The sequence below is a fragment of the Salmo salar genome, chromosome 22 (genome assembly GCF_965601325.2).
Source record: "Salmo salar chromosome 22, fSalSal1, whole genome shotgun sequence".
Classification (NCBI taxonomy): domain Eukaryota; kingdom Metazoa; phylum Chordata; class Actinopteri; order Salmoniformes; family Salmonidae; genus Salmo; species Salmo salar.
The window spans coordinates 54,278,434-54,297,500 of record NC_138312.1 but is presented as its reverse complement, the minus strand read 5'-3'; the positions used below and the strand labels follow the sequence as shown (position 1 = coordinate 54,297,500).

General features: G+C 39.5%; 1 protein-coding gene across 2 annotated transcripts in view; it reads left to right on the top strand.

Annotated features, from left to right (window-relative positions):
- LOC106583709 (protein phosphatase 1 regulatory subunit 1A) overlaps window positions 1–19,067 on the top strand; it is a 63,868-nt gene that overhangs the window by 38,691 nt on the left and 6,110 nt on the right. For both annotated transcript variants that reach the window (XM_014168229.3, XM_014168231.3), the window contains exons 3-6: window positions 3,269–3,306; window positions 3,428–3,491; window positions 9,502–9,546; window positions 9,692–9,859. In XM_014168229.3, the coding sequence (XP_014023704.1) occupies window positions 3,269–3,306; window positions 3,428–3,491; window positions 9,502–9,546; window positions 9,692–9,859 (315 nt within the window). The remainder of the gene's footprint in view (window positions 1–3,268; window positions 3,307–3,427; window positions 3,492–9,501; window positions 9,547–9,691; window positions 9,860–19,067) is intronic.

The window sequence follows — 19,067 nt, the reverse complement described above, 5'->3', positions numbered from 1 at the left end:
TGTGTGTGTAAACGTGTGTGTGTGTGTGTGTGTGTGTGTGTGTGTATGTGTGTGTGTGTGTGTGTAAACATGTATGTGTGTGTGTGTGTAAACATGTATGTGTGTGTGTGTGTGTGTGTGTGTGTGCGGTGTGTGTGTGTGTGTGTGTGTGTGTGTGTGTGTGTGTGTGTAAACATGTATGTTGTATGTGTGTTTAAACATATATGTTGTGTGTGTCTGCGCGTGTGTAAACATGTATGTTGTGTGTCTGTGCGTGTGTTAACATGTATGTTGTGTATGTGTGTGTGTAAACATGTATGTTGTGTGTGTGTGTGTAAACGTGTGTCTGTGTGTGTGTGTGTGTGTGTGTGTAAACATGTATGTGTGTGTGTAAACATGTGTGTGTGTGTGTGTGTGTGTGTGTGTGTGTGTGTGTGTGTGTGTGTGTGTGTGTGTGTGTGTGTGTGTGCAGTGTGTGTGTGTGTGTGTGTGTGTGTGTGTGTGTGTGTGTGTGGTTGTTATTGTAAATCTAGGATCAGTCCAGTGGTTGTGGTTGGAGTTAATGTCAGCATCGTGACTATCCAGTGCCTCTTGTCCTGCTGACGTCAGGCAGAGGTCTGAGGGGGGTTATTAGACCATCTGGACTGACTGGCACAAGGTCACACACAGACACACATACACACAACATACATGTTTACACACACACACACACACACACACACACACACACACACACACACACACACACACACACACAACATACATGTTTACACACACACACACACACACACACACACACACACACACACACACACACACAGAGACTGGCACAAGGTCACACACAGACACACACACAACATACATGTTTACACACACACACACACACAGACTGGCACAAGGTCACACACAGACACACACACACACAACATACATGTTTACACACACACACACACACACACACACACACACACATACACACACACAGACTGGCACAAGGTCACACACAGACACACACACACAACATACATGTTTACACACACACACACACACACACACACACACACACACACACACACACACACACACACACACAACATACATGTTTACACACACACACACACACACACACACACACACACACACACACACACACACACACAGAGACTGGCACAAGGTCACACACAGACACACACACAACATACATGTTTACACACACACACACACACAGACTGGCACAAGGTCACACACAGACACACACACACACAACATACATGTTTACACACACACACACACACACACACACATACACACACACAGACTGGCACAAGGTCACACACAGACACACACACACAACATACATGTTTACACACACACAGACACACACACACACACACACACACACACACACACACACACACACACACACACACACACATACATGTTTACACACACACACACACACACACACACACACACACACACACACACACACACACACACACACACACACATACACACACACACAGAGACTGGCACAAGGTCACACACAGACACACACACAACATACATGTTTACACACACACACACACACAGACTGGCACAAGGTCACACACAGACACACACACACACAACATACATGTTTACACACACACACACACACACACACACACACACACATACACACACACAGACTGGCACAAGGTCACACACAGACACACACACACAACATACATGTTTACACACACACAGACACACATACACACACACACAGACTGCACAAGGTCACACACGGACACACACACACAACATACATGTTTACACACACACACACACACACACACACACACACACACACACACACACACACACACACACACACACACACACACACACACACACACACACATACACACACACAGACTGGCACAAGGTCACATACAGACACACACACACAACATACATGTTTACACACACACATACACAACATACATGTTAACACACACGCACAGACACACAACATACATGTTTACACACACACGCACAGACACACACAACATATATGTTTAAACACACACACACAACATACATGTTTACACACACACACACACACAACATACATGTTTACACACACACACACACACACACACCACACACACACACACACACACACACACACACACACACACACACACACACACACACACACACACACACACACACACACACACACACACAGACTGGCACAAGGTCACCTTAGTCACCATCTTCGAGTCCCTCTGGAGTCTGGCAGAGCTATAGGACTATATACTGGAACACAGCTGTAGTCTGGCAGAACTATAGGACTATATACTGGAACCCAGCTGTAGTCTGGCAGAGCTATAGGACTATATACTGGAACACAGCTGTAGTCTGGCAGAACTATAGGACTATATACTGGAACACAGCTGTAGTCTGGCAGAGCTATAGGACTATATACTGGAACACAGCTGTAGTCTGGCAGAACTATAGGACTATATACTGGAACACAGCTGTAGTCTGGCAGAACTATAGGACTATATACTGGAACACAGCTGTAGTCTGGCAGAGCTATAGGACTATATACTGGAACACAGCTGAAGTCTGGCAGAGCTATAGGACTATATACTGGAACACAGCTGTAGTCTGGCAGAACTATAGGACTATATACTGGAACACAGCTGTTGTCTGGCAGAACTATAGGACTATATAGTGGAACACAGCTGTAGACTGGCAGAGCTATAGGACTATATACTGGAACACAGCTGAAGTCTGGCAGAACTATAGGACTATATACTGGAACACAGCTGTAGTCTGGCAGAACTATAGGACTATATACTGGAACACAGCTGTAGTCTGGCAGAGCTATAGGACTATATACTGGAACACAGCTGCAGTCTGGCAGAGCTATAGGACTATATACTGGAATACAGCTGTAGACTGGCAGAGCTATAGGACTATATACTGGAACACAGCTGTAGTCTGGCAGAGCTATAGGACTATACTGTCCTGCCAAGTCTATGTGTGGGTTCATCATTTTACATTTTATTTTAGGCATTTAGCAGACACTCTTACAGAGCGATGTACAGAAGGAATTAGGGTTAAGTGCACATCAAATGAATTTTGCACCTAGTCCCGGGATTCGAATCAGCATCTTTTCGGTTACTGGCCCAAAGCTCTTAACAACTAGGCTACCTGCCACCCTACACAGTTCATCGAAATTGTTTATGTTACAGTTTAATTCACAACCCATCTTTCATTTTCTCTCTTACAGAAATAGACGAAGACCGTCTTCCTAACCAGTTATACAAGGTAATCAACTGTGTACTTCATATGGAATGCATCTATAGAGAAATTATTAGTAACTACAACCCATGGACAAATGAATATCTTCTGGCCGGCTTACCTTATTAATGTTGACATGTTGTTGCAGGCAGCCCTGTTGAACTCTCCCAGGCAGAGGAGGAAGGGAGCAAGAGGCACGCCCACCATGAAAGGTGAGGTCATATAGCTTACGAATTGTAGAGAAGGTAACACATAAGCATCAAGTGTGCATCAACATAGTCATTTAAGATAGGCTCTTATTTATTTAATAAACATGGGGTTATTGCAGTGTGACTTTCTTCAGTTTAATAATGTTCTAATTGTGTCCTCAGTTTGCACTCTCTTCACTTCCTAAACAGAACAAATAAGAGAGTGGGCTAAGTTGAGCCACCCTTGTTCCTAGGAAACCATGCAAAAAAGTAATAATTTGACCAAATATTTAGGAAGAGGCCATAATTTCGTGGAATCTGTGAAGTAAAAAAACAAGTTAGGTCCATTTTCACCAAGTCAAATTAAATGTTTTAACATTTAAATGTAACCTTTATTTAGACAAGTCAGTTAAGAACAAATTCTTATTTATAATGACGGCCTTAGCCAATTGTGTGCCGCCCTATGGGACTCCGAATCATGGCCGGTTGTGATACAGCCTGGATTCGAACCAAGGTGTCTTTTATTGTGTTAGAGGTTTCATGTATCTAAACCAAATTATATCATTTTAAGATTGGTTTATACATCAGCTGTGGTCTCTCTAAGCTTCAATATGAAAGTGCATCCTTGTAGCTGTGTGGGCTAATATAGTCTAAATGTTTGCCTTGGGGTAAGTTTAGCCAATGGCCTTGGGGTAAGTTGAGCCGATGGTTGAGCCAATGGGAAGTTGAGCAAACTGTAAATTTTTTGCATTACGCCTGGGAAGTGTTTTCTTCCCAGGCATAATGTAATGCATTATATCTTGGAAATGAGGTAACGACAGGGCCTGGTCTATGTTAAAAATCTCCATTTCCACCTGAATGATGTGCCCAAAGTAAACTGCCTGTTGCTCAGGCCCTGAAGCCAGGATATGCATATAATTGGTACCATTGGACAGAAAACACTTTGAAGTTTGTAGAAATGTTAAGCTAATGTAGGAGAATATAACACAATAGATATGGTAGGAAGAAAATCAAAAGAAAAATCAACCAGAATTCTTTTGAGAGAGAGACCATCCTCTTAGAATGGCAAGTAAAAGGTCATATTGAAAATTAGCTCCCTGGATGCAATTCCTATGGCTTCCACAGGGTGTCAGCAGTGTATGTTCAAGGTTTCAGGCTTGTAACTTAAAAAAATGAATAAGAAATATCAGTTTCAGTACAGGGACAGAGTCTTGGAAATTCGTGTTTGCGCTCCATGAAGACAGTATGCACCTGCTAAAATCGGTTTCCTATTCAACATACTTCTTTCCATAAGAAATATTATAGTTTGATTACATTTTAGGGTATCTGAGGAGTGAATAGCATTGTATTTTGACTTGGTGAAACAAAGTTTAGGGGTAGATTTTCAGATTCCTTTCTCTGCATGTTGAACGAGTGGATTACTCAAATCGATGGCGCCAACTAAACAGACTTTTTGGGATAAAAATAAGTAATTTATCTAACAAAATGACACTACATGGTATAGCTGGGACCCTTTGGAAGACAAATCAGAGGAAGATTTTCAAAAAGAAAGTGAATATTTAATTGTTATTTGTGAATATAAGACACTTATATTATGCACCTAAAGGTTTAATATCCATAATTTTTATGATCATTTATTTGAATTGCACACCTTCCAGTGTCACCGGAAGTTGTCCCGCTAGCGAGACGCCAATCCCTAATTAAACTCTGTACTTGTTTTAAAGTCACCATTGGCCCCATGGTGAAATCCCTGAGCGGTTTCCTTCCTCTCCGGCAACTGAGTTAGGAAGAACGCCTTTATCTTTGTAGTGACTGGGTGTATTGACGCACCATCCTTAGTGTAATTAATAACTTCATCATGCTCAAAGAGATACTCAATGTCTGCTTTTTTTACCCATCTACCAATAGGTGCCCTTCGTTGCGAGGCATTGGTCATGGCCTTTTTGGTTGAATCTGTGTTTGAAATGACTTCCTCGACTGAAGGACCTTACAGATAATTGTATGTGTGGGGTACAGAGATAAATTAGTCATTCAAACGTCATGTTTGAGTCCATGCAACTTATTATGTGACTTGTTAAGCAATTTTTTTTACTCCTGAAATTATTTAGGCTTGCCATAACAAAGGGGTTGAATACTTAATGACCCAAGACATTTTGTAAGAATTTCGAAAAAACATAATTCCCCTTTAGAATGATGGGGTACTGTGTGTAAGCCAATGACCCCCCCCCCCCAAAAAAAAATGCAATTAAATCCATTTTAAATTCAGGCTGTAACATAACAAATTGTGGGAAAAGTCAAGCGGTGTGAATACTTTCTTAACTTCCCTGGGCTAGGTGGGACGCTTGCATCCCACCCTAGTCAACAGCCAGTGGAATCGCGTGGCGCGAAATACAAATACCTCAAAAATGCTATAACTTCAATTTCTCAAACATATGACTATTTTACACCATTTTAAAGACAAGACTCTTGTTAATCTAAACACATTGTCCAATTTCAAAAAGGCTTTACAGCGAAAGCAAAACATTAGATTATGCCAGGAGAGTACCATGCCAAAAATAATCACACAGCCATTTTCAAAGCTAGCATATATGTCACAAAAACCAAAACCACAGCTAAATGCAGCACTAACCTTTGATGATCTTCATCAGATGACACTCCTAGGACATTATGTTATACAATACATGCATGTGTTGTTCAATCAAGTTCATATTTATATCAAAAACCAGCTTTTTACATTAGCATGTGAGGTTCAGAACTAGCATACCCACCGCAAAGTTCCGGTGAATTTACTAAATTACTCACGATAAACGTTCACAAAATACATAACAATTATTTTAAGAATTATAGATACAGAACTCCTTTATGCAATCGCGGTGTCAGATTTTAAAATAGCTTTTTGGCGAAAGCACATTTTGCAATATTCTGAGTACATAGCCCGGCCATCACGGCTAGCTATTTTGACACCCACCAAGTTTGGGACAACCTAAACTCAGAATTACTATTAGAAAAATTGGATTACCTTTGCTGTTCTTCGTCAGAATGCACTCCCAGGACTTCTACTTCAACAACAAATGCTGTTTTGGTTCCAAATAATCCATAGTTATATTCAAATAGCTCCGTTTTGTTCGTGCGTTCAGGTCACTATCTGAAGGGTGACGTGCGAGCGCATTTCGTGACAAAAAATGTCAAAATATTCCATTACCGTACTTCGAAGCATGTCAAACGCTGTTTAAAATCAATTTTTATGCTATTTTTCTCGTAAAATAGCGATAATATTCCAACTGGGCAACATTGTAATCATTCAAAGGCTGAAAGAAAAAAATTGAGAATTCTCATCTCCAGTGTCACTGTCCCCAGGCTGACCACTCACAAATTCTCCAGCTGTTCTTCGCCCAGAGACAGCAGACACCCCATTACACTTTCTGGCGGCTTTAGAGAGCCAATGGGAGCCTTAGAAAGTGTCACGTTACAGCACAGATGCTGTATTTGTGATAGAGATGCTACAGAAGGACAACAAATTGTCAGACAGGGCACTTCCTGTATGGAATCTTCTCAGGTTTTGGCCTGCCATATGAGTTCTGTTATACTCACAGACACCATTCAAACAGTTTTAGAAACTTTCGAGTGTTTTCTATCCAAATCTACTAATTATATGCACATTCTAGTTTCTGGGCAGGAGTAGTAACCAGATTAAATCGGGTACGTTTTTTTATCCGGCCGTGCAAATACTGCCCCCTAGCCCCAACAGGTTTTAAGGCACTGTAGGTCTCTCCTGGACAAATAATCAAAGAAATGAACACAACAGTCCGAGCAAAGGGTTCAGAAAAGGTTCTTCTGCAGAAGGAGAATGGTGTTTTGGTTCCAGTTTTATCTCAGAGTGTACTGTTTAGGAGTCTATGTCCTGTTTCGGGATAGAGTGGGAACTGAATCTGAATATGCAGCGCATAGATTTTGGCCACGTTATCATCAGAGAAACTAACAGTAGGGAAGAGTAGGGTAAGTTGAGCCATTTTTGATTATTCAGCATCACTCCGTCAAGGGAAATATTGTATTATTTTTAACAAAGAGACAGTATCTACATATATTTCAGGATGTTGTGTATCCCTGAAAATAATAAGAATCTTTATTTCCCAAACAAAATTCAACACAATCACAATCGCTTTCTTTTCTTTAAATAATTTTAAGCGTATTTTAACAGAGGCTTAACACATAACAAACACTTTGTACTTCTTGTAACACTTTTAATGGCTAGGATAGGACAAAACTGAGCAATACTAACCTAAATGAGTGAAAATAAGGAAGCCTGTAGAGAATAAAGATATTCCAAAACATGCATCCTGTTTGCAATAAGGTACTGAAGTAAAACTGAAAAAAATGTGGCATTAAAATTCACTTTATGTCTTGAATACAAAGTGTTATGTTTGGGGCAAATCCAAAAGAAAACATCACTGAGAACCACTCTTCATATTTCCAAGCATGGTTGTGGCTGCATCATGTTAAGGGTATGCTTGTAAATGTTAAGGACTGGGAAGTTTTTCAGAATAAAAATAAACAAAATGGAGCTAAACACAGGCAAAATCCTAGAGTAAAACCTTGTTCAGTCTGCTTTCCATCAGACACTGGGAGATGAATTCATCTTTCAGCAGGACAATAACCTAAAACACAAGGCCAAATATACACTGGAGTTGCTTACCAAGGAAGACAGTGAATGTCCTGAGTGGCCTAGTTACAGTTTTGACTTAAATCTACTAGACAATCTATGGCAAGACCTGAAAATGGTTGTCTAGCAATGATCAACAACCAATTTGACAGAGCTTGAAGAATTTTGAAAAGAATAATGGGCAAATGATGCACAATCCAGGTGTGGAAAGCTTTTATATATTTACCCAGAAAGACTGTTTTAATCACTGCCAAAGGTGCTTCTACAAACTACTGATTGAATACTTATGTGAATGAGATATTTTTGTATTTAATTTTCAATAAATGTGCTAAAAAAACAACAACATGTTTTCACTTCGTCATTATGGTGTATTTTGTGTTGATGGGTGAGAAGAAAAACTATTTAATCTATTTTGAATTCAGGCTGTAACACAACAGTGTGGAAGTGTGGAATAAGTCAAGGGGTATGAATACTTTCTGAACGCACTGTAGCTATTGTTGGGGTTCGTTTCCTTGTTCCTTGTCAATCATTGGCTCGTTGGTGAAATTTGCATTATGACAATATCTTTAATTAAATTATTCAAAAACCTTTATTAATGCAATTGCAGGCAGAAGTTGACAACAGGAACATAACGCATGTTTCCGAGTAAGTTCTGCATCAAAGAAAAGGTCCCAAGTTATTTTATTAAACCCAAAGTCCAGCCTTAGTGATGTCACTGCCTACGTCCTTATCTTTTACTCATGAGACCAACACCATGCCAACTCAACACTAAAACTCTTGTTTATATAGATATCTAAAAGCTTAGCAGTAAATGTCCAAGTTGATTTATAGTGGAATGTCTAACTAATCTCTTATCTCTTACACTCCCCTGCAGAGTTCTGTCTTCACAGTCATACATTTCTCAGACAGTTTCTTCATAAGAGGCAGAGAGCCTAGAAAAGTACTGTGAAACAATATTAAACCTCATAATGTATATATATCGTTAATCTGTAGTCTAGGACCCTATAAATGTAAGGAGGGAGGGGTCTGATAACCCCTCCCCTTCTATTAATACAACATGAGCATAATCAATTATTATAATACATCAAACATTTGGTACAGCCCCTATCGTGACCCCTAGGTGAACCTCTAACAGTATAATCAACACATTCATCGCTCACACAATAGTATGGGCTAAGTCACTTCCATTACATTACAAGCAGCTTCAACTCGAATGAATGCACTTAAGAAGGCTGTGTTACAGCAAGACGGTGAAGATTTCATGAGTTAATAATAGCGTACTGTATAGTATATTGACATTGACTCCTACACCTTTTATTGTGTATTTTCCCACTCCCTCTCTACCTCTCTCACATTCTCCTTCCCTCCCTGCAGAGTTGCAGTTCATGGTAGAACATCACCTGTACAAGCAGCAGCACGGTATGAGAGGAGCTTATAACTTATTGTTTGCTTGCACAGGACACTGTGACAACAGAATACAATACACTGCAACTTTATTCTCCATAAGCTACAGCGAATAACATACATTCGTCTTCTGCATATTTTTTCTCAACACAATATATAGGTGGAGATGATGAGTGTTCCTCAGAGAGCTGTCTGTCAGACAGACCCAGCCCAGACACTCTGCCCACCGGAGAGGAGGAGCTGGAGCTACCAGAGGATGAGGAGGCCTGGGGAACCGGCGACAATGTCACTGCGGAGGCCTTCGAGAAGCTGCGCTGCCAGATGGAGGGTAAGGATGGAGGGAGCAAAAAAGGGAGAGGGGTTGGGAGAGAGATGGGTGGGAGAGAGGTGTGGGCGATAGATGGGTGGAAGAGAGAGACATGGGTAGAGGGAACAGGCAGTCGGGGGGGGGGGGGGGGGGGGAGTAAAAGGTAGATCATAGGAAAAGGAAATGCAGTCCTGGCATGGCAGCAGTGCTGACCTCTTGCTTTAAATTCAGTAGTAAAATGAACCCTAGAGCTGTGCTCAGATTCCCTGCTGTGGCTGATTCTGTGGCTGGATGGAGACAGGTTTACTGTATGTACAGCTGAAGTCGGAAGTTTCATACACCTTAGCCAAATACATTTCAACTCAGTTTTTCACAATTCCTGACATTTAATCCGAGTAAAAATTCCCTGTCTTAGGTCAGTTAGGATCACCACTTTATTTTAAGAATGTGAAATGTCAGAATAATAATAGAGAGAATGATTTATTTCAGCTTTTATTTCTTTCATCACATTCCCAGTGGGTCAGATGTTTACATACACTCAATTAGTATCTGGTAGCGTTGCCTTTAAATTGTTTAACTTGGGTCAAACGTTTCAGGTAGCCTTCCACAAGCTTCCCACAATAAGTTGGGTGAATTTTGGCCCATTCCTCCAGACAGAGCTGGTGTAACTGAGTCAGGTATGTAGGCCTCCTTGCTCGCACACACTTTTTCAGTTCTGCTCACAAATGTTCTATAGGATTGAGGTCAGGGCTTTGTGATGGCCACTCCAATACCTTGACTTAGTTGTCCTTAAGCCATTTTGCCACAACTATGCTTGGGGTCATTGTCCATTTGGAAGACCCATTCGCAACCAAGCTTTAACCTCTTGGGGCTAGGTGGGACGCTAGCGTGCCACCCGTGGTGCACTCCATCAACAGCAGGTGCATTTCAAGAGCGGCAAATTTGAATCCAAATAAATGTCAAAATTCAAATTTTTCTAAAATACAACTATGTTACACCATTTGAAAGATAAACATCTCCTTAATCTAACCACGTTTTACGATTTCAAAAAGGTTTTACGGCGAAAGCATAAATTTAGAGTATGTTAGGACAGTACATTTACAAGAGTTGTGTGTAATGTTTTGTCAAGTCAAAGACAGGGTCACCAAAACCATAAAACCAGCTAAAATGATGCACTAACCTTTTACAATCTCCATCAGATGACACTCCTAGGACATTATGTTAGACAATGCATGCATTTTTAGTTCTATCAAGTTCATATTTATATACAAAAACAGCGTTTTACTATGGCATTGATGTTGAGGAAATCGTTTCCCTCCAATAACCGGCAGTCAAGTCAGCGTCAGAAATTAAATAATTAAAATTAGAAAACATTGGTAAAATATTATATTGTCATTTAAAGAATTATAGATTTACATCTCTTGAACGCAATCAACTTGCCAGATTTAAAAATAACCTTACTGGGAAATCACACTTTGCAATAATCTGAGCACTGCGCCCAGAAAAATACGCGTTGCGATACAGACTAGACGTCATGTTGGGGAGATCTAAAATCGAAAATACTATGTAAATAATCCATTACCTTTGATTCTCTTCATCAGATGTCACTTCCAGGTATCACAGGTCCATAACGAATGTAGTTTTGTTCAAAAAAGCTCATCATTTATGTCCAAAAATCTCCGTCTCGTTAGCACATGATGTAAGCCAGCCGGACTTCTCGTCATGAACGAGGGGAAAAAATATATTTCCGTTCGTTCAAACATGTCAAACGTTGTATAGCATAAATCATTAGGGCCTTTTTTAACCAGAACATGAATAATATTCAAGGTGGACGAATGCATACTCTTTTATAACGTATTGGAACGAGGGTACCCAACATGAACTAGCGCGCCAGGTGTCTAATGGGACATCACCGTTCCATGGCTCTTGTTCGGTCAGATCTCCCTCCAGAAGACTCAAAACACTTTGTAAAGGCTGGTGACATCTAGTGGAAGCAATAGGAAGTGCCAAAATATTCCTAAACCCCTGTGTTTTTCAATGGGATAGGTTTAAAGTCAATACAACACATCAGGTATCCACTTCCTGTCAGAAAATGTCTCAGGGTTTTGCCTGCCAAATGAGTTCTGTTATACTCACAGACACCATTCAAACAGTTTTGGAAACTTTAGAGTGTTTTCTATCCATATATAATAAGTATATGCATATTCTAGTTACTGGGTAGGATTAGTAACCAGATTAAATCGGGTACATTTTTTTTATCCAGACGTGCAAATGCTGCCCCCTAGACCCAACAGGTTAACTTCCTGACTGATGTCTTGAGATATTGCTTCAATATATCCACATAATTTACCTTCCTCATGATGCCATCTATTTTGTGAAGTGCACCAGTCCCTCCTGCAGCAAAGCACCCCCACAACATGATGCTGCCACCCCTGTGCTTCACGGTTGGGATGGTGTTCTTCGGCTTGCAAGCCTCCCCCTTTTTCCTCCAAACATAACAATGGTCATTATGGCCAAACAGTTCTATTTTTGTTTCATCAGAACAGAGGAAATTTCTCCAAAAAGTATGATCTTTGTCCCCATGTGCAGTTGCAAACCGTAGTCTGGCTTTTTTATGGCGGTTTTGGAGCAGTGGCTTCTTCCTTGCTGAGCGGCCATTCAAGTTATATCGATATAGGACTCGTTTTACTGTTCATATAGATACTTTTGTACCTGTTTCCTCCAGCATCTTCACAAGGTCCTTTGCTATTGTTCTGGGATTGATTTGCACTTTTCGCACCAAAGTACGTTCATCTCTAGGAGACAGAACGCATCTCCTTCCTGGGCGTTATGACGGCTGTGTGGTCCCATGGTGTTTATACTTGCGTACTATTGTTTGTACAGATGAACGTGGTACCTTCAGGCGTTTGGAAATTGCTCCCAAGGATGAACCAGACTTGTGGAGGTCTACAATTTTGTTTCTGAGGTCTTGGCTGATTTCTTTTGATTTTCCCATGATGTCAAGCAATGAGGCACTGAATTTGAAGGTAGGCCTTGAAATTTATCCACAGATACACCTCCAATTGACTCAAATTATGTCAATTAGCCCATCAGAAGCTTCTAAAGCCATGACATAATTTTTTGTAATTTTCCAAGCTGTTTAAAACCTGTTGGGGCTACAGGTTAGCAATGAACCCCGAGTCGGGATTGCTAACAAGGCTGGAAATTCAAAACATCAAAAATCTAATAATTTCAATTTCTCAAACAATCAACTATTTTACACAATTTAAAAGATAAACATCTCCTTAATCTAACCACATTGTTCGATTTTCAAAGAGGCTTTACGGCAAAAGCATAAAGTTAGATTATGTTAGGACAGTACATAGCCACAAAAGTACAAACATCCATTTTCAATTCAAGGTCAGGCGTCACCAAAAGCAGAAACCAGCTAGAATTATGCACTAACCTTTGTCAATCTCCATCAGATGACACTCCTAGGACATTATGTTATACAATACATGCATTTTTTGTTCCATCAAGTTCATATTTATATCCAAAAACAGCATTTTACAGTAGCGTGAAATTCAGATTTTTTTCTTCTCTGAAATGCTTCCGGTGAACATAACAAAATTACTATTCGAAAACATTGGTAAATTATAATATTGTCATTCAAAGAATAATATATTATCATCTCGTAATTGCTACCGAATGGCCAGATCTCAAAATAACTTTACTGGGAAATCACATTTTGCAATAAACGGGGTGCTATGCTAAGAACAATAAGCTATGCTATACAGTTAGCATCATCTAAAATCGATAATAACATTGTAAATATCCCCTTACCTTTGATTATCTCCATCAGAAGGCAGGAATCCCAGGTCCGGAAGGCATCCCAGGTCCGGAACAAATGTGGTTTCTTTTGACAAAGTTCATAATTTATGCCCAAATAACACCAAGTACTTAGCGTTCATTATGCTCCCACACAACGTGGTGGGGGGAGTGTAAAATCACGCCGAAAAGCTAAAAAAAACCTAGTAAATAATCTATTTACGTTCGTTCAAACATGTCAAATGTTGTTTAGCATTAATCTTTTGGTCCATTTTTAACGTTAAACATCAGTAATATTTTCACACAACCTATCCTATGTCTAGATAAACAATGATGACAAACTCACGCTTCTCAGATTTATGCGCAGGCGCAAAAAAATGAAGTGATGACATGTCAACTTCCTTGGATTCTAATTTGCTCTCTGTTTATCATAGACGCTTCAAATAACTTTATAAAGATCGTTGACATCTAGTGGAAGCCGTAGGTGTTGCGAAATGAATCCTTTCTCACTATGGTATCTATAAAACAATGACACTAAATAGTACAGTCACAAAATGCACATTTTTTTTGGATCTATTTTTCACAGGTTTTTGCCTGCAATATGAGTTTTGTTATACTTACAGACACCATTCAAACTGTTTTAGAAAATTCAGAGTGTTTTCTATCCGAATGTGTTAATAATATGCATATCCTAGCTTCTGAGTTGGTGTAGGAGGCAGTTAAAAATGGGCACATATTTTTTTCAAAATGTCTCAATACTGCCCCCGAGCCCCAACAGGTTTAGGCACAGTCAACTTAGTGTAGGTAAACTTCTGACCCACTGGAATTGTGATACAGTGAGTTATAAGTGAAATAATCTGTCTGTAAACAATTGTTGGAAAAATGACTTGTGTCATGCACAAAGTAGATGTCCTAATCGACTTGCCAAAACTATAGTTTTGTCACACCCTGACCTTAGAGAGACGTTTTATTTCCTCTAGTTTGGCTAGGTCAGGGTGTGATGTAGGGTGCGCAATCTAGTTTTTGTATTTCTTTGTGTTTGGTAGAGTATGGTTCCTAATCAGAGGCAGCTGTCTATCGTTGTCTCTGATTGGGGATCATACTTAGGCAGCCCTTTTTCCCTCCTTCAGTTGTGGGATCTTGTTTTTGTACAGCTCAGTAAAGCCTGCAGAACGTGACGTTCGTTTTCCTTTGTTTGTTTTTTGATTTAGTGTTCTGAGTTATAATAAATATTAATCATGAGCACTTACCACGCTGCACCTTGGTCTCCTCCTTACGAACGACGTCACAGAAGATCCCACCACAAAAATACCAAGCAGCGTGGTCCAGAGCAATGGACCTGGGAAGACATCCTGGACGGCAAGGGATCCTGGATGTGGGAGGAGATCCAGGCCGGATAGATTGGCAGAGTCAGGGTGGAGACCTGAGCCAACTTCCCATGCTTACTGTGGGGAGCGAGTGACTGAGCAAGCACTGTGTTATGCGATGATGCACACTGTGTCGCCAGTGCGCATTCACAGCCCAGTGCGTCCTGTGATGTCACAAGTTTGTTAACAAGAAATGTGTGGAGTGGTTCAAAAACGGGTTTTAATGACTCCAACCTAAGTGTATGTAAACTTCCGACTTCAACTGTATGTAGTTTGCAATATGGCCTCAATATTGGTGCCTTTGATACTATGCTGGGTGACATTTTCCTCTTGCAAAGACACACAATGTTTTTGTCCCATAGTCCCATTTAGTATAGAGTATTGAAAATCAGAACGGAAAAATTGATTAAACGGCAACGTCTAGACAGAAATCAGAAAACCAGTGGATGAAAATAATCAATGGGAAAGGGAAAAGAGCATACTTAGTCAGTTGCACAACTGAGTCCATTAAGGGGCTATGTGGGACGCTAGCGTGCCACCCGTGGTGCACCCTATCAACAGCAGGTGCATTTCTAGAGCGGCAAATTTGAAACCAAATAAATGTCAAAATTCACATTTTTCAAACATACAACTATCTTACACCCTTTGAAAGATAAACATCTCCTTAATCTAACCACGTTGTCCGATTTCAAAAAGGTTTTACGGCGAAAGCATAAAGTTAGATTATGTTAGGAGAGTACATTGACAATAGCTGTGTGTAATGTTTTGTCAATTCAAAGACAGGCGTCACCAAAACCATAAAACCAGCTAAAATGATGCACTAACCTTTGACAATCTCCATCAGATGACACTCCTAGGACATTATGTTAGACAATGCATGCATTTTTAGTTCTATCAAGTTCATATTTATATCCAAAAACAGCGTTTTACTATGGCGTTGATGTTCAGGAAATCGTTTCCCTTCAATAACCGTGCAAAGTCGAAAGTCAGCACCACAAATTAAATAATTAAAATTAGAAAACATTGCGTAAAATATTATATTGCTCATTTAAGAGAATTATAGAATTTACATCTCTTGAGACACTGACAATCGACTTGCCAGATTTAAAAATAACTTTAGCATCGGGAAATCACACTTTGCAATAAAGTCTGAGCACTGCGCCACTATGAAAAATAACGCTTTGCGATACAGACAAACGGCCATGTTGGAGAGATCTAAAATCGAAAATACTATGTAAATAATCCATTACCTTTGATTCTCTTCATCAGATGTCACTTCCAGGAATCCCAGGTCCATAACGAATGTAGTTTTGTTCAAAAAAGCTCATCATTTATGTCCAAAAAGCTCTGTGTTGTTAGCACATGATCTAAGCCCGCCGGACTTCACTTCATGAACGAGGGGAAAAAATATATTTACGTTCGTTCAAACATGTCAAACGTTGTATAGCATAAATCATTAGTGCCTTTTTTAACCAGAACATGAATAATATTCAAGGTGGACGAATGCATTCTCTTTTAAAACGTATTGGAACGAGGGTACCCAACATGACCTCGCGCGCCAGAGTCTAATCGGCCATCACCGTTCCAAGGCTCTTGTTCGGTCAGATCTCACAGTATAAGACTCAAAACACTTTGTAAAGACTGGTGACATCTAGTGGAAGCCATAGGAAGTGCCAAAACATTAATCAGCCCCTGTGTGTTTCAATGGCATAGGCTTAAAGGTAATTCAACACATCAGGTATCCACTTCCTGTCAGAAAATGTCTCAGGGTTTTGCCTGCCAAATGAGTTCTGTTATACTCACAGACACCATTCAAACAGTTTTAGAAACTTTAGGGTGTTTTCTATCCATATATAATAAGTATATGCATATTCTAGTTACTGGGTAGGATTAGTAACCAGATTAAATCGGGTACGTTTTTTTTATCCAGCCGTGAAAATACTGCCCCCTAGCCCCAACAGGTTAAACTGAAATGTGTCTTCCGCATTTATCCTAACCCCTCTGAATCATTTCCATCAATAGTCAACCTTGGACTTTTAAAAATATCAACCTTTAAAACTCACTCAGTATCAGTAATAACATTGACTGATGAGACAAAGAGGTGGTTCTCCCCTCAATACAATAAAAAACGGTTTATAACTGGAACAATGGAACTGGAACAATGGAATTGGAATTAGAACATTCCAAATAACATTTGGAATATAGAAATTGGAGTATTTTAAAAGTCATTGCCATACTATTCTTGGGTTGCATCTCCGTCACTCCGCAGCATATTGAAGTCTGACTGATGGTTAATGCCAAGTCTTTCTGAATGAGGCTAATGGCTGTTTCATCTGGAATTAAGATGACATTGCTAACATAGACAGATCATTTGTAGAAAATAACTTTGACATTATTGTGATGTCGTCAAGTTTACTTTAGAGAGATGGCAATGTTGCCATGAGCTAGTAAAGTTTGTTAGAAAAAGTTAGCAATGCTAACATTGGCTAGCTAAAATCTATGTGCTCTCCCCTCAATCTTAGCTAGCTAGCTAGCTAAAGTTAAACTGCATCTAAAGTCAATCTGGTGACATCACAATGATGTTTTGCCTCCTTTTGAAATGTCATTGTGTTTCCAAGCCACAGTAATGCACTTTAGACAAAATCTTTATCAGCTCCAATTGAGACTGCATTGAGTAGAATGCTTAGTTGAGCACCAGTCCTAAAACGAACGTTCAAAACAATATTGTGACTAAACATGCAACCCATTAATAAAAATGGTAAAGAGGTCAATGGAACTCAACCAAAACAATGTAAATGCCATGGAAACATGTGTCGGAAAGATGTCGTGGGTGAAAGATCCCGAATCTCCTCATTTCCCCCAAGTGAAATTTGCCTACATTTTGGCTATCGATTATGTGCAATTCACACTATGTTGATGTAAAAATTGGAGTACAATGTTTGTATGGCTGTCAACCCCAATACATGTTCATCTCATCATCACCAATCAACTGCATTACAGTTAAAAACAACTTTCACTACCACCAACGATTTCACTATGTTAGCTATGCTACCAATTTATACAAACAGGAGTTAGCTTTTAGGAGTCACTTCTTCTAAACCTGAAAAGGGACTACTTCTAAATGATATGCAGCGAAAAACAGCCAAATATATCCAATATATTGTTGTATTATTTGTTCTGTCTTTTCTGGTGGATTAAACTGAAATTGCAACCAACTTTCTATGGCTTGTTTTAAAAAAATAGTGATATTTTGGAGATTATTTCATTTTCAAATAGCCGAAAGTGAGAGGTTGTAATCTGAATAAAGGGGAAAAGGCCGTTCTTGAATATGGGTGAGACATTCTTACTAATCTGCTAGAGAACCAGTTTGGATTTAAGTATACCTTTTGTATGACTGACGCCTTTAGTGAGAGGTCTAATCCTTTAATATTTAATAATTTCTGCCCTCCGAATTCATATTCATTATATAAATAGGCCCGTTCAATTTTGTCTGGCTTGCCATTTCAAATTAAATGGAATATTTTTTGATCATATAATCTTAAAAACAGGCCGCTAGGTGTAGGCAAGACCATAAGCAACTAGGTCAACTAGGATATGTAACACGTTTCAGTAAATGTATTTTTGGTTGCTTTTCTATGTTGAAGATTAAAAAATAATTTGGTGTTTTTTTTCCCCATATTTCATCCAGTTCGCTTTATTTTAAAAATATATTCCACTTCTTGAATCTTTCTTGAATAAATTCCTCAATTTCTTCTACTTTTTCTTCTAACTTATTCTGTACCTCTATGTTAGTCGCTCTAATTCCTCTCTTAATATGAGCTCTGACCTAAATAGTTTTTATTTTTAAGATGAGTATTGAATTGCATAGCCTAAAAGCACATTTAACAGTGTCCCATACAATAAGGGGATCTGCTGTACCTATGTAATGTCAGAAATAGTCAGTTATACATTATTCTTTCCTAGTTAAAAACAAATGATCATCCAACAGGCTTTGATTAATTTACAATATAAACAATATCCTTGCCCACGTAGAAATTATGTAAGAGCAATGTACA